The sequence below is a fragment of the Lepidochelys kempii genome, chromosome 4 (genome assembly GCF_965140285.1).
Source record: "Lepidochelys kempii isolate rLepKem1 chromosome 4, rLepKem1.hap1, whole genome shotgun sequence".
Classification (NCBI taxonomy): domain Eukaryota; kingdom Metazoa; phylum Chordata; order Testudines; family Cheloniidae; genus Lepidochelys; species Lepidochelys kempii.
Genome location: NC_136383.1, coordinates 43671210 through 43698279, shown reverse-complemented (window position 1 = coordinate 43698279; position 27070 = coordinate 43671210). Strand labels below are relative to the sequence as shown.

The 27070-nt window shown below is 43.8% G+C and overlaps 1 protein-coding gene across 1 annotated transcript in view; it reads left to right on the top strand.

Annotated features, from left to right (window-relative positions):
- Positions 1–2284: 2284 nt before the first annotated feature.
- Positions 2285–27070, top strand: part of PGRMC2 (progesterone receptor membrane component 2) — a 31715-nt gene continuing 6929 nt past the window's right edge. Inside the window, exon 1 of the mRNA XM_073341103.2 lies at positions 2285–2711. Within this exon, the coding sequence (XP_073197204.1) occupies positions 2300–2711 (412 nt within the window). The 5' untranslated portion in view covers positions 2285–2299. The remainder of the gene's footprint in view (positions 2712–27070) is intronic.

Genomic DNA, 27070 nt, shown 5'->3' with positions numbered 1-27070 from the left:
TCCCTCTGCCAGGATGGCCACCTAAGCCCTCCAACTGAAGTGCAATTCTACATTGAAGTGTAATCCTCACAGCCTCTCTGAAGGGAGATTATTTTAACCAGAGGAGCATTCCTCACACCCTCCTACTCTTTCTCTATATTCAGTTCTCCAACAGTAGAGGGTATTTACTCTGCTGCCTTCAGCCCTAGGTCACCAATTTAGGACAAGGAGGCAACTAACTCAACTGCTTTCAGGCAGCCATTTCCTACATATAGTCTCTAGCTTGGCAGAAGTTAGCCAACAAGCCTCTCTTGCTACTGTCCTTACACTTAGCATTCCTCCAGGAAACACCTTCTACTTCCCTCAGGAACCAAGGCCATCTCTACTCCCCTGGTCTCTGTCAGCTTTAAACTACCTTTCCTAACTGACCCATAAGCCCTAATTCACAAGCTTTCTTACTCACCCAATACTTCCTCAGCCAACTCTGACTGAATGGGTGGTTCACTCTCTGACCCTTTATAGCCCCAGGTACAACTCTACCCCCTTAATTGGTCCAACTGAGAGCACCTGTTCTGACACAGGGGCACTGGACTTATTTCAATTACAAGAGCTAGCCACCCTATGAAACTGATTTTCCCCTGCCCCCTACAAATTATTCATGTCAGCAATGGCAGGGCCTTTCATAGATGAAAGAGATTGTCATGGACGTTCATGTCCACGAACCCCAGCAATGGGAGAATAGTAACAAAAGACATGTTTTGGTGTGAATGTAACAGTAAATCTGCAAAGCTTAATGAATGCCTACAAAATGAAATAATCATCAAAGTAAAAAAGCTGCTCAGAATAACATATGTAATTAAAGATATTATATTATTCTAGTATGTATGTAATTTAGATGTTCATTAAGATCTTCCTGTAAAACTACTATGAAAGCATTCTCACTTTACCATTCTCCTCTATCCTGTAAAAATAGATGCAGATTAATTTCTGAATTTATGAAGACACTGAAGTTCTTTCCACAGGAAAAGGCTCACATCACTCGCATAGGTATAACTCCATTGATTCATGAAAGGAGCATCAGAACCTCCATCTCAACAGGCATGATCCAAAACTTCAGTAAGACAAGTTGGTGAAGTATCTTTTATTGGACCAAATTCTGTTGGTGAGAAAGACAAGCTTTCAAACTTACACAGAGCTCTTCTTCAGTCATGGGGAAGAAGGAAAAAAAATTGGGGGGGAGGGAAGGTTGAGTGAGTTACAGCTTGTTGTAATAAGCCATAAATCCAGTGTCTCTATTCATCCATGATTTTTAGTGTCTAGCAAAGCTATGAATTTAAGTTCACAGGTTTGTCTTTTGAAGGCATTGTGCAGGTTTCCTTTGAGAATGAGGACAAGAGATCAGATGTACTGTGAATGCTTTGTGAAAAGTGTTCACTCAGCAGTGATATGGTGTTTTTGTCAATTATCATTTTTCTGTGTGAGTTCATTTGAGAGTGTAGTGATTGCGTGGTTTCACCCACATAGTTGTTATTGGGGCATTTAGTGTACTGGACAATGTATACCACATACTGTGATAGGGCTACGTAGGATGCATGTATCTTGAAAGGTGTCTTATAGGCAGTGTTCATCATCCGAACAGTGGCGATAGATTTATTTACATGTCTTGCAATGTCCTCACCTAGCTCTACCACATAAAACTCCCCAAGCCGGGCCGGGCCCTGCTCCCCTCAACAGGTGCTAATCTTGTGCTTGCCTTTTGCCAAGCCCTGGAGCATTAGCCCAGCCCCTGGAGTGCTAAAGGGGAGATTCAACAAGCCACCTCAGGGCTAGGGAGCCGAAATCCAGAGCAGAAAAGTTACCCTACACCTTTATGACAATGGAGGGTGTGCGGGAATGACTGCAATACACCTTTAAATAAGGGGCTCCGTGTAGTCAGTACGCCACCTTAAGAGTCCAGGGGAGGCGGCAAATTCTCAGCGAGTTTATTGCCCGCCTACGGCTCGCGCACTAATTCGACGTTTCGCGCGCTCCCTGTGGCTCGCGCAGGAGCTCAGAATCTCGCACGCGCCCCAGCGAGCTGCACGATCAATGCCAGTCTCTCTCTCTCTTGCGCGCGAGCCTCCTTGGCTGGCTGTGTGTCTCGTGCGCGTCCTCGCGCCCTGAGCAGGATTCTCGAGCTACGGCGGTTAAGCAGCTGGGTGTGTCTGAGTCTTATTCTTGGGTTTGGCGCGATCTTGTGAGGGTGACGTATCCTGCCAGTGACCAATCGGAGCGAGCAGAGGAGGTGGCAGAATGTGCCTCGCCCCCTCGCTCTTCCCTCATGTCCGTATTGGGCGGAGCCGGCGCTGGCCTGGTAGTGATGGCGGACGATGGGGATGGGAAACTAAGAACTGAGGGTAGCAGCGGTGGCGGCCTGGGGGGCGGGGGCGTAGAGGAGCCGCCCGCGGCGCCGGCGGGAGGCTGGGCTGTGGGCGGTGAGATGCTGCTGAACGTGGGGCTGTTGGCGTTGGTGCTGCTGGTGGCCTATCGGCTCTACCTGCGCTGGGGGAAGCGGAGCGGCCCGGGGGGCGCGGCCCAGCAGAGCCAGGCCGCCTCCCTGCCCCGCATGAAGCGGCGGGACTTCACGCTGGAGCAGCTGCACGAGTACGACGGGGCCCGGACCCCTCGCATCCTGCTGGCCGTCAACGGCAAAGTCTTCGACGTGACCAAAGGCAGCAAGTTCTACGGGCCTGGTGAGGAGCCGGCGGGGGCTGCGGGCGCGGCCTCGCCTCTCCGAGTTCCCCCCTCCCCTCCAGCTGTTCTTCGGCTGGGGTGGGATCGTGCCCCTCACCCAAGCGCAGCACTACTCCCCGCCCCCTCAGGCGGGGGAGCCCCGGCTCTGTCCAAATCCCCTTCCCGGCGGGGAGCAGGCGCTCCGTGTGCTTCCCCTCCGCTGTCTCGGTCTGTCAGGTTGCTCGTTGTGAGGCTGGTGTGGAAGTGGGAGGGCTGGCAGGGCGTGCGCGTATCCATGCGGCTGCGAGGGGTCAAAACTGCGAGCTGCCCCCCCATGCTGCTTATCTCAGCCAGCCGCCCGTCCGTGGGTTGCGTGCTTTAAAATAACCCAGTGCTGTTTTGGGACGCCTACATGTGAAAGGTTCTTGCAGACCCTGCTTTCTCCCCTTTCCTGGCCTTGCAGTTACAGCCCTTGCTGTTAATACTCTTGCTCACTAAACTCTGACTGAAATGTAAAGGGCTATCTGCTTAGGAGTTCAGTGGCACCTTAAAGACTAACATTTATTTGGGCATAAGCTTTCGGCAAAACCCACTTCATATGCATGGAGTGAAAATTACAGATGCAGGCATTATTATACTGACAGGAAGAGAAGGGAGTTACCTCACAAGTGGAGAACCAGTGTTGACAGGGCTAGTTTGATCAGGGTGGATGTAGTTCACTCGCAATAATTGATGAGGAGGTGTCAATTCCAGGAGAGGGAAGGTTGCTTTTGTAGTGAGCCAGCCACTCCCAGTCCCTATTCAAGCCCAAATTAATGGTGTGAAATTTGCAAATGAATTTTAGTTCTGTTGTTTCTCTTTGAAGTCTGTTTCTGAAGTTTTTTTGTTTAAGTCTGGCTACTTTTAAATCTTTTAAACTTTTAAAATGTCCAGGAAGATTGAAGTGTTCTCCTACTGGCTTTTATATGTTACCATTCCTGATGTCTGATTTGTGTCCATTTATTCTTTTATGTAGAGGTTTTTTACCCATGGAAGCTTATGCCCAAATAAATCCCTTAGTTTTTAAGGTGTCACTGTACTCCTTGTTGTTTTTGTGGATACAGACTAACACGGTTACCCCTGATTCTGTGAAATATTTGAAATTCTGAGTGGAACTGGGACTAACCATCTCTGTTCATGTTTATCTTACTATAGGTGTGTAGTACTTCGTTTCTCTATCTGTCCTAGTGGAAGGTGGGTCAAAGTGAAAATTGATGTTGTGTTATTGACTTCGTTTTAGCTTTAATGGCTTGAAAACACACATGGAAGATTTGCTTGCTTATTTAATGGTGCAAATGACCACCTCTGTTCTTTACACTACAAATTTTAACCTCAGGGTAATTGGCTTGTAAGAGAGTTCAGGTATCAGCACTACTTACGTAGCGTTTAAAAGTTTAAACTTCTCTCTTGGGGCAGAGATTGCTTGAAAGGTTTACTTCTCAGGAGCAAAAAACTTACGAAATTAAATGTAGAGGTGTAGCAGTGTTAGTCCCAGGATATTAGAGACCCAAGGTGGGTGAAGTAATATCTTTTATTGGAACAGCTTTTGTTGGTGAGTGAGACATGCTTTAGAGCACACAGAACTTTTCTTCAGGTCTGGAAATCAGGTTTCAGAGTAGCAGCCATGTTAGTCTGTATCCGCAAAAAAAAGAAGGTGTACTTATGGCACCTTAGAGACTAACAAATTTATTTGAGCATAAGCTTTTGTGAGTTACAGCTCACTTCATCGGATGCATGCAGTGGAAAATACAGTGGGGAGATTTTATATACACAGAGAACATGAAACAATGGGTGTTACCACACACACTAATAAATTGGTTAGTCTCTAAGGTGCCACAAGTACTCCTTTTCTTCTTACCACACACACTGTAACCAGAGTGATCAGGTAAGGTGAGCAATTAACAGCAGGAGCGAAAAACCTTCTGTAGTGATAATCAAGGTAGGCCATTTCCAGCAGTTGACAAGAACATGTGAGGAACAGTGGGGGGAATAAACATGGGGAAATGATACTCTGAGCCTGACAGCTAAATGCAAGGTGGAACAGGTTGTTTAGCATAAGTACTTAGCACATATTCTAGGGACCATTCAGGATATACTGGCCTGTTAACACCTTTGCATGACAAAAAGAGGGGATTAGTGGGTTACAGATTGTTGTAATAAGCCCTAAATCCAATATCTCTAGTCAGTTTCATATTCTCTGTGTGTATATAAAGTCTGCTGCAGTTTCCACGGTATGCATCCGATGAAGTGAGCTGTAGCTCACGAAAGCTCATGCTCAAATAAATTGGTTAGTCTCTAAGGTGCCACAAGTCCTCCTTTTCTAGTCAGTCCATGATTTTCATGTCTAGCAGAGTTAGGAATTTAAGCTCCCAGGCTCATCTTTTGAAAGTGTTCTGTAGATTTCCTTTGAGGATGAGGAGTGAGCACTTTGTGAAAAGTATTCACCCACAGGGGATAGGGTGATTTTAATCTTTTTTTCGTTTTCTTGTGGGTGTTCACTTGAAAGTATAGCGATCGTTTGTTTTTTCACCCATATAGTTGTTTTGGGGGCATTTTTACACTGGATGATGTATATCATGTGTTGTGATAGGCAAATGTAGGATCCATGGATCTTGAAAGGTGTGTTTGGGGCTGGAGTGGGTTAGATCATTGTAGCAGTGAAGATATGTCTGTAGGTTTTGCATCTGTTGTTCTGGAAGGGTCTGATGCTGCTTTGAGTTGGTGTGTCCTGGTCTCTGGGGAGCTTGGCTCTAATGCTGAGCTGGGAGGTTGGGGGGTGGTGTGAGGGCAAGAAGAGGGGGTTCAGGAACAATTTCTTTCAGGATGGGGTCCTCCTTGAGTACGAGCTGTAGTTGATGATACACCTATGGGTTTCAGTATAGGGTAGTAGGTGACAATGAGGGGCCACTCTACCTTGAATGCTTGTTTCTCTTTCCAGCAAAAGATATTACCTCACCCACCTTGTGTCTCTAAGGGCTAGTCTACACAGGCAACAGTAAAGCGCTGCCAGGGCAGCACTTTAACATGGCTTGTGACCTCTTGGCTTGAGAGGTCTCCCAGTGCTCTAAAAAACCCACCTCCACGAGAGGCACGGCTACCGGCGCTGAAACTTGCTGCGCTCGGGGAGTGTTTTTTCACCCCCCTGAGCAAGAAAGTTGCAACATTGTAAATTGCCAGTGTAGACAACCCTAAGAAGTTAGTCAGTGTTGAATTTCTATATTTACATTGAAGCTTGTTTATAATAAACACATCCTGTGCTTTCATACCCTTTTTTGCCAGTGAGGTGGGTAACTTCAGCATAGTTTGAATTGCCTTGTGTACAATGTTAAAGGAATGTATAGTTGTAATCAATCAAGAAAATCGTTGGTAAACAATGGTATGTTGGAAAAGCTGGGCCAACTTAGCACCTTGAGAATTTTTTAAAGTAGGTATGACTCTTTCTTTCTCTGTATGAAGAGATGAGAGAGGCCCATTTTCTTCAAAGGGGACAATGTCAAGTTAAACAATGTGTATTTATTTTAAAAATATAAACAAACCTTGTTACCTCTTTTACTACTAATCTGATAAACCCATTTTATAAATCTAATGTTCCTTTTCAGCATTCCCAATGTCTACTCTTGAATTTGAGACCAAATAACGAAACTAAACTAGTCAACTTCACTTTCTTGTTCTTATCCGCTAATAGTAATATAAAGTCTGTGCTGCAAATACTGCTGTATAGTGTATAAATCCAAACCTCTTCAATATACTTCAAGTATATTAAAACATTTTTACTACCGCATATTGTAAAATCCTCAAATTCTGGGCCTGTACTACCTGATCATATCCTCTGTCTAAGGGCAGTAAATAAAATGAAGAAATCTTAGTACAATATGTCATAGATATATGAATTTTCTTTCTTCTGTTTTTGTCCCAGCTTAATAGTTTTATTTTTGTGTATTTCTTTGTTTTTTTTTTTAAAGTGACAGCATGGGCATTTAAATATAGTGGATTTGTGCGTAGAATCTACATGCTGAAACGTTAGGAAGTGTTCTGTAATCAAAATAACTGCATGTAGTAGTTTAAAAATAATCTTCCATGTTCCTAACTTTTCAGCATGTAGGTTCTACGCACATAAGTAATACGATTAGTCCATGCCATAAATCTCTGTTAATAATGTGGGGGTGGGGGGAATAAAATGCTATCTTTCTTGGAAATTGGACTGTTCTTTGACCCTGTCAGCAACCACTGTCCCTGAATTAATACTGATAGTGGATTAATTCCTACTGTAGATGGACCAAACCATTTTTTAGCACTGTTACCAAAATCTGTCACACTCTAATGGTGCTGAACACATTTTTGTCCATCATAGTAGCTGTCAGACCCCTAATGGCATTGGTTCAGGGAGAGGACTGGCAACAGTAGGATCCAGTTTCAAACTAGAGACAAGTTAAAGGGTGTCAAACTATCTTTTTTACATAAATATAAAATGTCCACTTATGAACAAGTTTATCAAAACAGTCTCTTCTACTGAATAAGTTGAGAGCATAACCATGGATCAAAAGGTGACCTAACTACTGGTGAAAATGATTTGAAGGTTACAGGAATGGATTTTAGATAGCTAATTCACATGGTCAGCATTCTTTGGTGAACAGACTTTGTTCCAATTATATGTGCAGAAGTAATGAACACTAAATTTGTTATTAAATTTATTTTGATAGGGTACCCTGTTTAGATTGTGCTACTGATAAACAAAATGATAATTCATTACAGTCAGCTAAAATACTACATACCTTGAGGGTGAATAAATCAATTTTACCATAGTTGTGAAACAGGTTTAATTGTTGCTGGGGCAGTGTATTTTTCCTGTGCTTAAACAATAATTCACTTAGATGGGAGCGCCTAATGATATTTCAGAAGGGGCAGATGGTGAAAGCTTGGTGATGTACTTTTATTTTAATGCTCAGTCAAATCAGTATACTTGAAGTGAGTTGACTGGCTTCTCTAGCATTTGTTTTGTTAGGTCTGGGGTGGTGCTTCTGTGAATAATAAAAACAGGAGTCATGCTTCACCTGAATTTTCATCTTAATGCTATGGAAAGACAGTAAATTTGTAACAATTAAGGTCACACCTTTGGTTTATCTCAGTTAAGGTTGTAACTGTCTTTCTCTAAAGATACTGTATTGACTGGGTTCCTGCTCTTGGGTATTGTGCTTCTAGTTAGAGACCAGCTGGAACTTCTTCACTCTCAGGGCAGGTCTATGCTATAGCCGTGATCGACACTCAGAGATTGATCCACCTGCAGTCGATTTAGCGGTCTAGTGAAGACCCGCCAAGTGGACAGCAGATCGCTCTCCAGTTGACCCCTGTACCCCCGATGAGAAGAATAAGATAAGTCTCCCGACGACCCCCCTCAGTGTAGACCCTGCGGTAACTTGATCTAAGGTACGTCGACTCCAGCTACGTTATTGACGTAGCTGAAGTTGCATAGCGTAGGTTGACTTACTGCGGTAGTGTAGACATAGCCTCAGGCTCATTGAATAAGTGTGTCTTGAGCACAGATGTTCTGCCTGTTTCATTTCACTGTAATTCTTTTGTGACCCTTATTGGCAAAGTTTTTCCTTGTTGATACTGTACCATTTTGGTCAGTTCTAGCTCTCTACTGGATTTATGAACTTAGGTTTTGTTTAGGGTAGTACTGTATCTTCTGACTAATTTGTCTTGTTCCAGTTCATGCCTGAGCACTTTGAACCATGTCCTGTTAGTGGTGGTCTAAATTCAAGCCACTTGATTTCGGAAGTGAGCTTCAAGCCACTGACCTTTATCTTTAGGGTGGAGTTTCTGCTTTTCCTCAGCTTAGGTGCTTCGAGATTGCTTTTAGGATGATACCCCTGCACGGATAAGCATTGATGCAACTCCTTTTCTACTGTTTCCTTCAAATTTGTTGATTCTCTGTTGAATCATGCCGAGTACTGTTTTGCCTCTGGTGATGTACAGATTGTCAGAATGCATTGTCTTGCTCCTGTTTTTTCCTTAGATTTGACTGAAAAGACTTTAGAAGTTGATCTGGGGTATCTCCCAGTTCTGGAAATATTACCTGAAACTCTGTGATTGGAAGCAGATTGTTGTTGAGGCCTCTAAGTGAGATGGCTCAGAATACTTCAGAAACACCTGGCTCTAAGTAGATTTCAGGGCCCCGAATCTAGAGACGTTATGGTCTTGTTTGTATGCCTACTGGATGAAAGGTGCAATGCAGAAAGTGCAGAGACTCCCAGTGAAACCAAAGTTTGGTACATGCTGATTTCTTTCTCTTCTCCCCTCCCCCCCAACTCCAATGAAAGAAGTCTTGAGGCTATAATGTTTTGAGCAAGTGATATCAGTGCAGACCTGCACCATTGAGCCATTTACCATCAACCCTATGTTGAGATATTGTTCTTCAGTGCGGAAGGCATCTGTGGCGAATTGGCACACGGTTGCCCTGCAGAACTTAAGTATTTGTATACTGCATGCTTAATGTTGATTAACATGGCTGTCTCTCAAGATGGTACAGTTGCATTTAGAATCATAGGACTGGAAGGGACCTTGAGAGGTCATCTAGTCCAGTCCCCTGCATCATGGCAGGACCAAGTATTATCTAGACCATCCCTGACAGGTATTTGTCTAATCAGCTCTTAAAAATCTCCAATGATGCAGATTCTACAACCTCCCTAGGCAATTTATTCCAGTGCTTTACTACCCTGACAGGAAGTTTTTCCTGATGTCCAGCCTAAAGACGGTTGGTGCAATTTAAGCCCATTGCTGCTTGTCCTATCACCAGGGGTTAAGGAGAACAATTTTTCTCCCTCCTCCTTGTAACAACCTTTTATATACTTGGAAACTGTTATGTCCCCTCTGTCTTCTCTTTTCCAGACTAAACAAACCCAATTTTTTTCATTCTTCTCTCATAGATCATGTTTTCTAAACCTTTAATCATTTTTGTTGCTCTTCTCTGGACTTTCTCCAATTCATAGAATCATAGAATATCAGGGTTGGAAGGGACCTCAGGAGGTCATCTAGTCCAACCCCCTGCTCAAAGCAGGACCAATCCCCAACTAAATCCTCTTTCCTGAAATGTCCATCTTTCCTGAAGTGTGGCGCCCAGAACTGGACACACTACTCCAATTGAGGCCTGAGTAGAGCAGGTTGCAATATTCCTGCTAATACATCCCAAAATGATGTTTGCTTTTTCACAGCAGTGATAAACTGTTGACTCATAATTAGCTTGTGACCCGCTATGATCCCGATCCCTTTCTGCAGTACTCCTTCCTAGGCAGTCATTTCCCGTTTTGTATGTGTGCAACTGATTGTTCCTTCCTAAGTGGAGTACTTTGCATTTGTCCTTATTGAATTTTATCCTATTGATTTCAGACCGTATCTCCAGTTTGTCCAGATCACTTTGAATTTTAATCCTATCCTCCAAAGCACTTGCAACCCCTCCCAGCTTGGTATCGTCTGCAAACTTTAAGTGTGTACTCTATGCCACTATCTAAATCATTGATGATGATATTGAACAGAACCGGACGGCAAACTGATCCCTGCAGGACCCCCCCACTAGATATTCCCTTCCAGCTTGACTGTAAATCACTAATAACTACTCTCTAAGAATGGTTTTCCAACCACTTACACACCACCTTTTAATGGCTCCATCTAGGTTGTATTTCCCTAGTTTGTTTATGAGGCGGTCATGCAAGACAGTATCAAAAGCCTTATTGAAGTCTAGATAGACTACATCTACCACTCCCCCCTTTCCCCCACAAGGCTTGTTAACCTGACAAAGCTATTAGGTTGGTTTGATACAAATTGTTCTTGACAAATCCATTCTGACTGTTGTTTCACTTTATTATCTTCTAAGTGTCTGCAAATTGATTGCTTAATTATTTGCTCCATTATCTTTCCAGGTACTGAAGTTAAGCTGGCTGGTTTGTGCTTCCCCAGGTTGACCTTGTTTCCCTTTCTATAGGTGGGCATTATATTTGCCCTTTTCCAATCCTCTGGAATCTTACCTGTCTTCCATGACTTTTTGAAGATCTGGCTAATGGCTCAGATATCTCCTCAGTCAGTTCCTTGAGTATTCTAGGGTGTATTCCGTCAGATCCAAGGTGACTTGAAGACATGTAACTTGTCTAAGTAATTTTTTAACTTGTTCTTTCCCTATGTTAGTTTCTGATCCTACCTCATTTTCCCTGGCATTCACTATGTTAGATGCTCAATTGCTACTAACCTTTTTGGTGAAAACTAAAACAAAAAAGTGTCTGAGATCAAGACAGGCCTTATTGCTATATAGTTTTAGTACAAAGATGTTCCCTGAAGTGGGAGTGTCAGTGCTGAGAGCTTTCAGCCTTGTAACTTGTCCCTTGAAACCTTCAGGTTTGAGCAAGTAATATATTTAGCACATCTATTTAATTTTTCATCAATAGGTCTGTGATTACGTTCCCAATATGGGTAAGCATTATCACCTTTTTTGCATATGGGGTAACAGGTGAGAAGTAATTTGCCCAATCATGCAGCTCTGCCACTAACTTGTTGTCAATAAAACCCAAGTCACCTGACTCCCACTGCTATTGGTACCTTGCAGATGTGGCTCTGGTGCAATAAAAACCAAACACTGAATCAATGTTTTATCACTATAGCATTAGCACAGATTTCACCAAGGCACTCATCCACTGGTGCAAGACAGTGCAGCATTTTTGTCCTCCACATCCAAGTCTCGAAGCTGTCTGTACAGGAGACTTCTGACACTTGCACTGTTTACGTAGCATTTATTCTAAATAAAACTTGTGCGCAGAATTCTGCGTCCATGTGGTGGCGCAGAATTCATATGGCCTGCATATTTCTCTGCCCCCCGCACAGAAAAACGCAAAAGAAATCTGCCAGGGGGACATGTGTCTCTTCCCCTGGAGCAGCTTCAGAGATGTAAATCACTACTGGGGGAGAGGGGCTGGGCGTGTGTGCCTGTGGGGAAGACATTTATCATGGTTGGGGTGTGGGGCTGACCAACAAACAAGAGACACCTCTGCGCCTCTCTCTTGATACTGGGGCTCAAGGGGCGTGGAGGAAGGTAGGTCTTTTTTCTTATGCAGGAGGAAGGCTCTGTCCCTGATGCAGAAAGGTAGCTGCCTGCCTACCTAGTAAAATGGAACTTCTTGAGAATTGAAAAAACTCTTACTTAAATATTAGTATAATTTTACTGAAAATTATTTATTTTTAAGTTAAAGAAAATAGCTTTTGTAAAAAGCCTCCGCATTTTGTTAATGTTGCTGTTGATGGTTAATTGATCTCGTTCTCTGAGGCAGAAATGTACCAACCTGTGTGCATAGTAACAGTGCTATTTTATTGTTAGCTAACTGTTCCTGTACTCAGTCAGTTCCCCCAGGAGCATAAAAACCTGTAAAAGTTTTAAGGCCCCTACATTACCAGAGTGATGTAAAGCCTTATAAATGACAGTAAGGGAATCAGCTAGGAAGATCTGTGTGCTTTCTCAGTTTTTTCCTGTGCCAAAGTGGCACAATGGGGTTAGATTTTAACTTACCCATTATATAAAAAACAAACAAACCACTTTTGAGGCAAATAAAACATTTACCAAGCAGTCAATAAAATGTTGGGACAGTCAGAACCAAACACTTCCCAAAGTACCCACGTAGGTCCAGGACAGTGGTTACCAAAACTGTGTGACTTTCATGTGTGAAAGTCTGAGTAATTTAAAATGACATTCTACTTTTTTTTTCTTTCCTGTTTTGGTGTTCTGTAATGTAATTTAAATGAAAATCCAGGATTATAACTGGAATGCAGGGTATTTGTTACCAAGTATTTATTTGTAACTTAATTTTAATGTGTTTAGAAAATGCTGAATAGTTGTGACTTTTTCTGTATTGTAGTTTAAATAACTTACCAAAACAATTGAAACTGGTGTGATTCCATTGCATTATTTTGACAAATAAAATGTGCAGACTTTTTTAAAAATTGCACAGAATTTTTAATTTTTTGGCTTAGAATTGCCCTCAGGAGTAAAAGCTTTGCCCTGTTATCAGATATTCCAAGATGGAGTTGTAAGCATAATTTTTGCAAGTTTCAGGCTGACCCAGGCCTGAAGACATTAAAATGAAACTTGATGTTTAGCATTGTTGGTTTTTATGGCTTTTATTCCATTCAAGGTGCCTAACCACACAAGCTTGGGAGGTACCCTGCTTTTCAGGGATATGTATTTTACTACTCAGATCTACAGAGTCAGTGAGGATGGTATTGTATTTCTGACTATGTACTGTGTTGTACAGTGAGTTGGAAACAGGATCAGAATTTGAAGACTCAACCCTCTAACGTCTGGTGGAATGACCAGACTCTGGGGTTGGTATGAAGCTATCAATTGGAACTTGCTCCAATCTGTGACTGAAATCTGTGTAACATAAAATTTCCTTGTCTACCAACTTGTTCTAATTTAATGTTAGTCAAACAGTTACAGCTTACAGTGGTAACATAAGCTTCCTGTTGGCAAACACAGCATCCCATTTGACCTCTTGCAACAAACTGCTACTGTCCACTGTCATTCTGCGCATACTGACTACTCATTTTAATTTCGGTTTCTGTTGCCAGCTCAAATTAGGACTTCAGTCTACTGTCAGTGTCAGAGTTTGAGGGGACAAACCATTAAGGTACAAGACTTAAGATTTCAGGAAATTGAATTAATTGCATACATGGGTAGTATACAAAGTGGTAGTGTTACCTTTTGAATAAGGTGAAGTACCCCAACTACTGCATTTCCATAGACTTTTTTAAATATGCCAACTTAAATAATTAGTGTCAGGAAATTCTAAGACTGACACTAGTGTCTTCTCTGGTAAGTTACAAAATAAAGTTGTGAATACAAATTGGTATCTTAGAATTTGTGGTCAGTCATGTTCAAGAAAAAAAAAATGTGATGCAAAATTCCAACCTTGTTTTTGTTTTTTAACTACTACTTTATTGGAGTAGAAAAACATCCATTGCCAGAAACAGAATGCTTCCAAGTAAAGACTTAAATTTAAGTGAGGCAACTTCTTTTGTATAGCATCTTTCATATCTGAAAATACTTTAATTTCTCTCACCAGTGCAAGTAGGCTGGTACGCCGTACCAGCAAGCTATAGCCGGTACAGCGTACTGCACAGCAGCAGCCCTGCCGGAGGAGAGGGCTGGGGGGCAGGGCTGAGGGTTCTGCTCCTCTCCCTGCTGAGAGTGGCAGCAGGGAAAGGAACAGAATGCCAGCAGCTCCTCTGGTGGCTGTACCACCCCCAGCCTCGCCCCCCCCCCCCCCCCCGAGCCCCGTCTCTGGCAGGTCTGCTGCTGTAGTATGAGGAAGAATGGAGGCACAGCTCTGTGCCTGGAAGCGCAGGAGGTGGGCTGGGAGTTCTGCTCCTTTCCCCATTGTCCCTCCCACAGGAAAAGGAGCAGAACCCCCCAGCCCCACCCCCTGCCTTTCCATGAAGCTGCATCTCCATCTGTGTACCACAGCAGCAGCCCTGCCAGAGGAAAGGGTTAGGGGGCGGGACTGTAGGTTCTGCTCTTTTCCCTGCTGGGGGGGTAGCATAGAAAGGAGAAGAACGCTGGCAGCTCTTCTGGTGGTTGTACCGCTGGCCCCTAGCTTCGCCTCCCCAGCCCAGTCTCTGGCACAGCAGGAGGAGGACAGAGTCCCGTCCGCCCCAGCTAACATGGGATGGGAGGGGACGGGGAAAGCATGGGGGCTCTGGGCTGGGTGGTGAGGAGTCACATGGAGGGTCATGTGGGCATGTGATGTTCCCCCCCCTCCCTTAGCTGGTGGTCCCCCTATACCTGTAAGACATGGATTTTATGTGCACCACTGAATTTTCTTCTCCTTACCTATGCCTGTTAATTTGTCTTGCCTGCTAGCTTAAGTTTTCATTTGATGCCGGAACTGAACTTGGCAGATGTAGAAACCAGTTCCTGACAACAGGCATGTCAGAGAAAGTAGTATTCATGCTGAATGTGAAGGGGACAGGCTAGTTCTCAAACTCCCTCAATTTGTTTGGGAATAGAGAGATTGGTGAAAGCTCATGAATTTTTGTTTTTGTTTGTTACATTTATATATGTATAGTTGGGATTGGAAAACATAATCCCAACTATACATATGAAATGATGAGGTCTAAATTAGCCATTACCACTCAAGAAAGAGATCTTGGAGTCATTATGGATAGTTCACTGAAAACATCCACTCGGTGTGCAGCGGCAGTCAAAAAAGCTAACAGAATGTTGGACTCATTAAGAAAGGGATACATAATAAGATGGAAGATATCATATTGCCTTTATATAAATCCATGGTACGCCCACATCTTGAATACTGTGTGTCGATCTGGTGGCCCCATCTCAAAAAGATATATTGGAAAAAGTTCAGAAAAGGGCAACAAAAATGATTAGGGGTATGGAATAGCTTCCATATGAGGAGAGATTAATCAGACTGGGACTTTTCAGCTTGGAAAAGAGATGACTAAGGGGGGATATGACAGAGCAGAGATCGGCAATTTTTGGCACGCGGCTGGTCAGGGAAATCTGCTGGTGGGCTGGGACGGTTTGTTTACCTGCAGTGTCCGCAGGTTTAGCCAATCACAGCTCCCACTGGCCGTGGTTTGCCGTTCCAGGCCAATGGGGGTTGCGGGAAGCGGCGTGGGCCGAGGGATGTAGTGGCCGCCACTTCGCGGAGCCCCCATTGGCCTGGAATGGCGAACAGCGGCCGGTGGGAACCGCGATTGGCTGAACCTGCGGATGCTGCAGTTAAACAAACCGTCCCGGCCCACCAGCGGATTTCCCTGATGGGCCAGGTGCCAAAGGCTGCTGATCCCTGTGATAGAGGTCTATTAAAATCATGACTGGTATGGAGAAAGTGAATAAGGAAGTGTTCTTTACTCCTTCTCATAACACCAGAACAAGGGGTCACCAGATGAAATTAATAGGCAGCAGGTGTAAAACAAAAGGAAGCATTTTTTTTCACACGATGCACAGGCAGCCTCTGGAACTACTTGCCAGAGGATATTGTGAAGGCCAAGACTATAACAGGGTTCAAAAAAGAACTAGATACGTTCATGGAGGAAAGGTCCATCAATGGCTATTAACCAGGATGGGCAGGGATGGTGTTCCTAGCCTCTGTTTGCCAGAAGCTGGGAATGGGTGGCAGGATGTATCACTTGATGATGACCTGTTCTGTTAATTCCCTCTGGGGCACCTGGCACTGGCCACTGTCAGAAGACAGGATACTGGGCTAAATGGACCTTTGGTTTGACCCAGTATGGCTGTTCTTATGTAAATTTATTTAAAACGGTGATTTTTGTTTTAAACTGGATTCCAAAATGAATGTGGGTGAGGTAATCACACTTTTTAGGTGGTAGAGGGTAGGCAGGAGCATTTGGCACATGCTGCAGCTTAAATAAATGGGATTAGAGAAAGTCATAGAAGTTCAAACACTCAAGGTGAAGAGCTTTCTAATATAGGGAGACAAGATGCATAGCTATTTATGGCCATATAAATACTCCATGGGGAAAAAAAAATGTAAGGAAACATCAACTTAATCACACTTGTCAGAAAATGTTACCTACAAATGTAACCAAATGTGCTGACTGGCAACTAAGATATTAGGAGAAAGGAAGAAAGTAGGGCTGTTTAATTGCGATTAATTGCAGTTTTAATCATGCTGTTAAACAATAATAGAATACCAATTGAAATTTATTAAATGGTTTTCTACATTTTCAAATATATTGATTTCAATTACAACACAGAATACAAAGTGTACACTGCTCACTTTATATTTTTCTTACAAAAATTTGCACTTTAAAAATAAGCAAAAGAAATAGTATTTTTCAATTCACCTCATATGAGTATTGTAGAGCAGTCTCTTTATTGTGAAAGTGCAACTTACAAATGTAGATTTTTTTTGTTTGTTTGTTACATAACTGCACTAAAAAACAAAACAATTAAAACTTTAGAGCCTAAGAAATCCACTCAGTCCATCTGCGGTGGTAAACTTGAAAACAGAAATTGGCTCTGTTTTTAAAGTCCCATCTCAACAAGACTTTGTCTAATTTGAAGCTTGTCCCCAAAAATCTTTTATAGTCACTATATGAGAAAGTTCAGGTGGAAAACTTTTTTAGGGTCTTAGGAGGGATCCTCACATTCTGGTTTGGAATAGAAAGCAAATTACAACCTTAATAGAGGAAACTCTAGTATGACAGCCAAATCCATTTTATTTGGCAATTGCTCATTTGCTCCCTCACTATAACCCTATATTATCATTTCTTGATTAAAAGAAATATAACGTGTCCTACATGTAGTAGTGATGCTGTAGCCTATTTTTCCTTCTGACCTGTCAGCATTTCATTAAGGAATTCCATCCATTCAAATTTCTTAGACTCAGTCCTAGATAAGGCTATTTCAGGTGGCTGTATACAATGTCTAAATGCCAAGAGTATTTTCAATCTGGAATTTTTGGCTACCAATGCTTTAGCTAAACAAAGCTTAACAGAAAAATGGAAGAATGTATATTGTGATTAAAATTTAACAGAACTTGTATCTTCTTCCTTGATGGTTGGTAACAGCACTTCAGCAATTGCAGATATGGACATTTACACCTGAGCTGTACCACTTCCTGTATTGCTAGTTGGAATAATCCAGGGTTACACTTAAAGCATTGGTCCACATTAGTGGTCTGGGAGCGGTAGTCTAGTGCATTGTTACATTAGGTCAATGGCGTAGGACCTATTTGTAACCCTTGATGGCCTGTCAAGACCTAGAGACCTTAGGTTTGCCTCCCTTCTGCTCCCACAGGAGGCCCACAAGAGAGGGGCTTGGAGCTAGGACTCTAGACACCCCAGCCAGATGTGAACAACTCGCGGGAATGGTGGTGAGCCAAGACACTACCCACAAAACACAGCCTCCCCACTGAGCCCATGTGGGCAGAGGGTAAGGGGTGGAATGAATTTGGGGGTCTAGCCATGATGTGAGGAGATTGGGGGCTTGGCAGTATAGTGAGGAAGGAGTTGTTGGGGGAGGGACCTGGGGAAGGAATTTGGGTGAGAGCATTGTGGGGGTGTCTGGAGAGTGAGGGGGCATGTAACCAAAAATTATATCTCAAAGGGGCAGGAGGGCTAGGCTCAAAAAGTTTGAAAACTGCTCAGCGTGCAGGCAGCGGGTAGCTAGGTGCTGTGTGAGGCAGGGGATGCTGCAGGGAATGGGGTAGCGAGGGGCCGTGTGCGGATAGCTCAGGGTGCAGGGAGAGAGGTAGCTAGGGGCTGTGTGAAGGGAGGGACCCCCCCATGGTTGCTGCTCCCCTGAGTGCTCTGCTGGCCCTGGAGCTAGGTTCCCCCACCTGGGTGGCAGCTGCATGAGCAGTCAAAGGGGGCTGGAAGCTGGGCACCAGCAGCAGGGGGAAATACCGCATCTGCCTGCTCCATGGCACCAGCTAGAACAGGAGCTGCCCCACGCTTCCCAGCTCCAGCTTTCAGCCTCCAACTGGGCTGGTGGGTTGTGGGAGAGAAGGAAGTGTGGGGGTGCATGTGGGGCTGCCCCACTCTGGGTAAGATACTGCAGTTTGGGGGGGGGGCGTGCCCCCTGTACCCTGAACTCCACCCATGGGCTTGGGGCTTTAGCCCCACAGGGAGCACTGTGGCCACCTGGTTGGGAACCAGTGTTCTAGAACAAGCATATGTATATCTTTATTTGTATACCAGGCGATCAGCATACGTGGTGGCTTATAAAGCATGTTAAATGAGTTAAAAGACGTGCTTCTTGACTTGAAGAGTTTACAATCTAAAGTAGACAAATCTACAGCTGTTAACTGAGAGAGGGTAGGGGAGGGAGAAGAGGGTTCAATCATTTAATCTCCTCTCCAACACAAAGAGAGAAAAGATGTACAGCTGTTAAGTCGCTTGAAGACTTGTTCTGCTGCCTACCTACCATAAGTGTATTTAAAAATGACTTGTTTTGCTGATTAGTCTATTTCTGTTTCTTTTGTAACTGTTCACTCTTGAATAACATTCACATTTAAATGCTAATATTGCTAAAAAGGTAATTATTTCATTTTTTTTTTAGAACTTCATTTAATTTTCACATTTTTCTGAGTTAAAATAACTCGGCTTAACTGTTTTGTAATTGGGTATAATTATGTAAGGCTAAGCCCATTGCATACCATAAACTGTTGCTCTTTTTTGTTACTGTTATTTTAAAGCACTAGTTTACTAGAATATTTGACCATTTTTCACTTATTTAACAATATTTGACTAATTTACCAATTATTTTTGGACCAGTCAAATGCCCAGCATTGCTTCCTGTCTTGTCTGCCTTTCCATGTACAAGTTGTTATACAGTTAACATTCACAAGAGGAAAAGACTAAAACTAGTTACAACTGTGGATTGTTCAATCCCGGCCAATCTTCCTTGTGTCATATTTTCAGTAAGCCCAAATATAAACAAAAATGTCATTGATTTTGAGTGCCCAGCGATGACCCTAGGATTCTGATTATTTTCAGAAGTGCTGAACACTCACAAATCCAAAATAAGTCCAAATGGAGGTATTGGTGCTCAGCCTTACTTATTTCAAGCTGGGTATCTAAAATTAATGAACATGTCTGAATATTTTGGCCTTCGTGTTTATAGTAATGTAGGTGCCCATTGCAAAATAGCCTACATCACTTGTGACCCTTTATCTAGTTTTGTTTCTTTAGAAATTAGCTTCTTGAGACTCTTAGCTATATTTGATTAGTTTTTTAGGAAATCTTAGTTTATATGCTTTCGGTATAAAATAACTAGATGTCAGTCTGCCCATCTGGATTCTTATACTGAACTCTTCACCAGACGTCAAGCACGTTTTTGTACTCTTATATACCACATTACATTGCAAAGGACTCAAAAGAAGTATACAAACCTTTACTGAAATGATTGGTTTGTGACTGGTATATAACTTTCTGTGAGAGAGAGCGAGCTTGTTTTGAATGAATTCCATTTTGTACATAAATTCGTATTTTACAGGAAAGGATATTCAGGTTGTAATATGCTACTCTAGATGACTATAATCATCCACTTTGTATGTGTCAAGTTTCAGTACCCAATTTGAGGCTCAAGTCTTAGGGTATGTCTACACTACGGAATAAGGTCAAATTTATAGAAGTCGGTTTTTTAGAAATCTGTTTTATATATTAGAGCATTTTCTGTGGGGACACACACACTCGAAGTGCATTAACTCGGCGGAGTGCTTCCACAGTACTGAGGCTAGAGTCGACTTCCGGAGCATTGTACTGTGGATAGCTATCCCACAGTTCCCGCAGTCTCCGCTGCCCATTGGAATTCTGGGTTGAGATCCCAATGCCTGATGGGGCTAAAACATTGTCGCGGGTGGTTCTGGGTAGATATCGTCAGGCCCCCCTTCCCTCCCTCCCTCCCTCCGTGAAAGCAAGGGCAGACAATCGTTTCGCACCTTTTTTCCTGAGTTACCTGTGCAGACACCATACCATGGCAAGCATGGAGCCCGCTCAGGTAACTGTCACCCTGTGTCTCCTGGGTGCTGGCAGACGCGGTACGGCATTGCTACACAGCAGCAGCAACCCCTTGCCTTGTGGCAGCAGATGGTACAGTACGACTGGTAGCCATCATTGTCATGTCCGAGGTGCTCCTGGCCACGTTGGCTGGGAGCGCCTGGGCAGACATGGGCGCAGGGACTAAATTTGGAGTGACTTGACCAGGTCATTCTCTTTAGTCCTGCAGTCAGTCCTATTGAACCATCTTATGGTGAGCAGGCAGGCGGTACGGATTGCTAGCAGTCGTATTGTACCATTTTCTGCCGGGCAGGCAAGAGATGAGGATGGCTAGCAGTTGTATTGTACCATCTTCTGCCGGGCAGGCAAGAGATGAGGATGGCTAGCAGTCGTACTGTACCATCTTCTGCCGAGCAGCCATGAGATGTGGATGGCATGCAGTTCTTCTGCACTGTCTGCTGCCAGCCAAAGATGTAAAAGATAGACCAGATTTGTTTTGTACTCATTTGCCTCCTCCCCTGTCTAGGGGACTCATTTCTCTAGGTCACGCTGCAGTCACTCACAGAGAAGGTGCAGCAAGGTAAATCTAGCCATGTATCAATCAGAGGCCAGGCTAACCTCCTTGTTCCAATAAGAACAATAACTTAGGTGCACCATTTCTTATTGGAACCCTCCGTGAAGTCCTGCCTGAAATACTCCTTGATGTAAAGACATCCCCTTTGTTGATTTTTAGCTCCCTGAAGCCAACCCTGTAAGCCGTGTCGTCAGTCGCCCCTCCCTCCATCAGAGCAACGGCAGACAATCATTCCTCGCCTTTTTTCTGTGCGGACGCCATACCAAGGCAAGCATGGAGGCCGCTCAGCTCACTTTGGCAATTAGGAGCACATTAAACACCACACGCGTTATCCAGCAGTATATGCAGCACCAGAACCTGGCAAAGCGATACCGGGCGAGGAGGCGACGTCAGCGTGGTCACGTGCGTGATCAGGACATGGACACAGATTTCTCTGAAAGCATGGGCCCTGCCAATGCATGTATCATGGTGCTAATGGGGCAGGTTCATGCTGTGGAACGCTGATTCTGGGCTCGGGAAACAAGCACAGACTGGTGGGACCGCATAGTGTTGCAGGTCTGGGACGATTCCCAGTGGCTGCGAAACTTTCGCATGCGTAAGGGCACTTTCATGGAACTTTGTGACTTGTTTTCCCCTGCCCTGAGGCGCATGAATACCAAGATGAGAGCAGCCGTCACAGTTGAGAAGCGAGTGGCGATAGCCCTGTGGAAGCTTGCAACGCCAGACAGCTACCGGTCAGTTGGGAATCAATTTGGAGTGGGCAAATCTACTGTTGGGGCTGCTGTGATGCAAGTAGCCCACGCAATCAAAGATCTGCTGATATCAAGGGTATTGACCCTGGGAAATGTGCAGGTCATAGTGGATGGCTTTGCTGCAATGGGATTCCCTAACTGTGGTGTGGCCATAGACGGAACCCATATCCCTATTTTGGCAACGGAGCACCAAGCCGCCGAGTACATAAACCGCAAGGGGTACTTTTCAATAGTGCTGCAAGCTCTGGTGGATACGTTTCACCAACATCAACGTGGGATGGCCGGGAAAGGTACATGATGCTCGCATCTTCAGGAACTCTGGTCTGTTTCAAAAGCTGCAGGAAGGGACTTTATTCCCAGCCCAGAAAATAACTGTTGGGGATGTTGAAATGCCTATATGTATCCTTGGGGACCCAGCTTACCCCTTAATGCCATGGCTCATGAAGCCGTACACAGGCAGCCTGGACAGTAGTCAGGAGCTGTTCAACTACAGGCTGAGCAAGTGCAGAATGGTGGTAGAATGTGCATTTGGACGTTTAAAGGCGCGCTGGTGCAGTTTACTGACACGCTTAGACCTCAGCGAAACCAATATTCCCATTGTTATTACTGCTTGCTATGTGCTCCACAATATCTGTGAGAGTAAGGGGGAGACGTTTATGGCGGGGTGGGGGGTTGAGGCAAATCGCCTGGCTGCTGGTTACGCGCAGCCAGACACCAGGGCGGTTAGAAGAGCACAGGAGAGCCCGGTACGCATCAGAGAAGCTTGGAAAACCAGTTTCATGACTGGCCAGGCTACGGTGTGAAAGTTCTGTTTGTTTCTCCTTGATGAAACCCACCGCCCCTTCGTTCACTCTACTTCCCTGTAAGCTAACCACCCACCCCTCCTCCCTTCAATCACCGCTTACAGAGGCAATAAAGTCATTGTTGCTTCACATTCATGCATTCTTTATTCATTCATCACACAAATAGGGGAATGACTACCAAGGTAGCCCAGGAGGGGTGGTGGAGGAGGGAAGGAAAATGCCACACAGCACTTTAAAAGTTCACAACTTTGAAATTTATTGAACGACAGCCTTCTTTTTTTTGGGCAATCCTCTGTGGTGGAGTGGCTGGTTGGCTGGAGGCCCCCCCACCGTGTTCTTGGGCGTCTGGGTGTGGAGGCTATGGAACTTGGGGAGGAGGGCGGTTGGTTACACAGGGGCTGTAGTGGCAGTCTGTGCTCCAGCTGCCTTTGCTGCAGCTCAGCCATACACTGGAGCATACTGGTTTGGTCCTCCAGCAGCCTCAGCATTGAATCCTGCCTCCTCTCATCACGCTGCCGCCACATTTGAGCTTCAGCCCTCTCTTCAGCCTGCCACCTCTCCTCCCGGTCATTTTGTGCTTTCCTGCACTCTGACATTATTTGCCTCCACGCATTCGTCTGTGTTCTGTCAGTGTGGGAGGACAGCATGAGCTCGGAGAACATTTCATCGCGAGTGCGTTTTTTTTTCTTTCTAAGCTTCACTAGCCTCTGGGAAGGAGAAGATCCTGTGATCATTGAAACACATGCAGCTGGTGGAGGGAAAAAAAAAGGGACAGCGGTATTTAAAAAGACACATTTTATAAAACAGTGGCTACACTCTTTCAGGGTAAACCTTGCTGTTAACATTACATACATAGCACATGTGCTTTTGTTACAAGGTCGCATTTTGCCTCCCCCCACGGCGTGGCTACCCCCTCAACCTTCCCCCCTCCCTGTGGCTAACAGCGGGGAACATTTCTGTTTAGCCACAAGCAAACAGCCCAGCAGGAATGGGCTCCTCTGAGTGTCCCCTGAAGAAAAGCACTCTATTTCAACCAGGTGACCATGAATTATATCTCACTCTCCTGAGGATAACACAGAGATAAAGAACGGATGTTGTTTGAACGCCAGCAAACATACACTGCAATGCTTTGTTGTACAATGATTCCCCAGTACGTGTTACTGGCCTGGAGTGGTAAAGTGTCCTACCATGAAGGACGCAATAAGGCTGCCCTCCCCAGAAACCTTTTGCAAAGGCTTTGGGAGTACATCCAGGAGAACCGCGACTGCCAGGGCAAAGTAATTCTTTCACATGCTTGCTTTTAAACCATGTATAGTATTTTAAAAGGTACACTCACCGGAGGTCCCTTCTCCGCCTGCTGGGTCCAGGAGGCAGCCTTGGGTGGGTTTGGGGGGTACTGGCTCCAGGTCCAGGGTGAGAAACCGTTCCTGGCTGTCGGGGAAAACCGGTTTCTCCGCTTGCTTGCTGTGAGCTATCTACAACCTCATCTTCTTCGTCCCCAAAACCTGCTTCCGTATAGCCTCCATCTCCATTGAAGGAGTCAAACAACATGGCTGGGGTAGTGGTGGCTGAACCCCCTAAAACGGCATGCAGCTCATCATAGAAGCGGCATGTTTGGGGCTCTGACCTGGAGCGACCGTTCGCCTCTCTGGTTTTCTGGTAGGCTTGCCTCAGCTCCTTCAGTTTCACATGGCACTGCTTCGGGTCCCTGTTATGGCCTCTGTCCTTCATGCCCTGGGAGATTTTGACAAAGGTTTTGGCATTTCGAAAACTGGAACGGAGTTCTGATAGCACGGATTCCTCTCCCCAAACAGCGATCAGATCCCATACCTCCCGTTCGGTCCATGCTGGAGCTCTTTTGCGATTCTGGGACTCCATCATGGTCACCTCTGCTGATGAGCTCTGCATGGTCACCTGCAGCTTGCCACGCTGGCCAAACAGGAAATGAGATTCAAAAGTTCGCAGTTCTTTTCCTGTCTACCTGGCCAGTGCATCTGAGTTGAGAGTGCTGTCCAGAGCGGTCACAATGGAGCACTCTGGGATAGCTCCCAGAGGCCAATACCGTCAAATTGTGTCCACAGTACCCCAAATTCGAGCTGGCAAGGCCGATTTAAGCGCTAATCCACTTGTCAGGGGTGGAGTAAGGAAATCGATTTTAAGAGCCCTTTAAGTCGAAATAAAGGGCTTCATCATGTGGATGGGTGCAGGTTTACATCGATTTAATGCTGCTAAATTCGACCTAAAGCCCTAGTGTAGACCAGGGCTTAATGAGAGTTCTTGGCTGTTGGAGCATGCTCAGTGTTGTACCTCTTGTGTTCATGAGAAACACAACAGTGGTTAATCTGATTCAGTATTTTTGTGTGTAGACCAGGTCACAAATGTCTGTTTGTATACACTTTTTCATATCCTTCCCGATTTAGGATTACTGACTTGTACCTAAATAGAGCAGGGTTGTGAATAATATATTGTATTTAAGAGAAGCCTTTTTGGGCTTGGAGGAGGTGATGTGGAAATTCACATGCCCTTGCAATGTTGGCTTGATGTTACCCTTTCACAAACAAGGCCGTTATTTCAGTAAAATAGTACTGAAGCTAAGTCCATTCCATGAAATGTATTGGAAATAGCTAGGTATTGGAAATAGCTCCCTCAACATTTTTCTGTTCAATATGTCTACAGTGTGTCCAGTGGGACCTCTAGTTGCTTATAACCCTATTGTGCAATGTTCAAAAACTTACACCCTGCCCTGAATGATTTACAGATTAAATAGAAAGGACAGAGAAAGCTTGGGAGAAAGGAAAGATTATCATCTCTGTTTTACAGATAGGGGAAATGAGGTACAGAGTAAATTTTATAAGGCTACATGGGAACGTGGTGGTGCAAGACTGACTTAACACAGACCATTCTGATCAAGCATCTTTCCCGTCCCTAAGTTGAATATACTTGCACCTTCCTGGATGACTCTTCTCTGTTAAGTATAAGGAAAATTGCTCCACAACCTCTTTAAAGTTGGAGTTTGAAAAAATATTTTAAAAATATAGATGGGTGGCAGCCTATTAAATCTTGTAACTGGATAATTGCCACAGAGGGGCTCAGCAAAAGCAAACAGTGTAATCCAGTATTTGATATAAAATATTGGTTACTCAGAAATTTACATTCAGTGGATCCTGGTGTAAAGAACCAGAATTAGAATGTTTTGCCTCTTACTACAGAAGAAATTGGTGCCTCTTCAGTAGATGTTTCAGAATCACTTGGGCACACGGTGATGGAAGCCTTATTTCTAATGAGTTCACTTTCTGGAATGGTCAATGTACAGTACCTTCCCCTGATCTCTCTTTCTTCAAGGAAGAGGGAATATGGTAAATTTTATGGTCCGTTAGACTTGAAAGACAGCAATTTGAGTTCCCTTACAATGACTGAAGTCCTATTTCAAGGACTAGCGTCCTATTTCAAGGACTAGTGATTTAGACATGACCTTGCTAGTTGTAAAGAAACTCCTTTATACTTTCATAATGAACATGTTAAGTCTCTGGCAGAACATTAATATTTGACCACTTTATTAAAAGAGACAACTGGAAATTACAGATCTTATTACTCATCTATAATCCTTACTTTTTGTTGTCAGCAAAACTGGATGTATGCATAATTCTTCACAGGTTGCAAAGCAAACAAATTCCAAAGGCCGCCCTAAATACTTTGAGATAGATCATGAAAACATCATTTTAGTATCATGTGATCTACCAATATTCTAGTTTATTTTTAACAGAAAATTTTCTTTAAGTAATCGCAATCTAATTTCCTGTTTCAGTTAGCATGGTGGACTAGCAGAGAAGTTAATTCTCCTTAAGGAGGGCCTCAAACTGGAATAATATGCAGCAGGTTGAATATTACATTAAATGCAGGTTTCTAAAGAACCACACAACTTCCCAATTTATAGAAACAGCTATAAAGCTTGTAAAATCTTGGTAAGTTTTTACTCTAGACACATGGAGCAAAAGCCTTTCTGAGAAACTTTTGCTTAGACATATGTCAGTCCACACGTTCCCATTAGAAGACATTGACTTTATATTGGAAGCCTAAGTTATTTAAGTAGGTAATGGCATTTATTGAAACATTCCGTATGGGAAAGGAACATTGTTTTAAGTGCTTTGGGAAAGAAAAATCTGAAATAAAATGCCATTCCATTCTGTAGGCTGTAGTTAGTAATTGCTTTTCCTAGAGAGTTATGACACCATATGGTATTAGGCAAGGAATGAAATTTAGTCTAGTGGCTTATGTTTTTCTGATTCAGAACTTCAAGGACTAGGTGATTTTATAAGTGGGTGTATTGGAGTACTGCAGAATGACTTCAGGAGGATCATCTTTGTTTAAAGAAATTGATTTTGGTGCTACTGCTTCAGTGACTAGGGGCCTTCCTCCTATTGCTCTGGCCTTCTAAGTTACTATCAATCTTGATACTCCAAAGAGAGAGTCTGTAAATAGAGCTGAAATGATGGTGACTAATACTTAAAATGCTGCAATAGGCTAAATGCTATTAATAGATGATATATTGAGAGTTCTGCATACTTCTTGGATAGCCTGCAAAATATTAATCATTCAGTTTTTAGCCATTTCATTTGTTTCAGTGTTAAATCTAAATTGACTGTTGAAAATGGTGCATGTTGAATTGTTTTTTCCAGGGTACAATTAAAAAA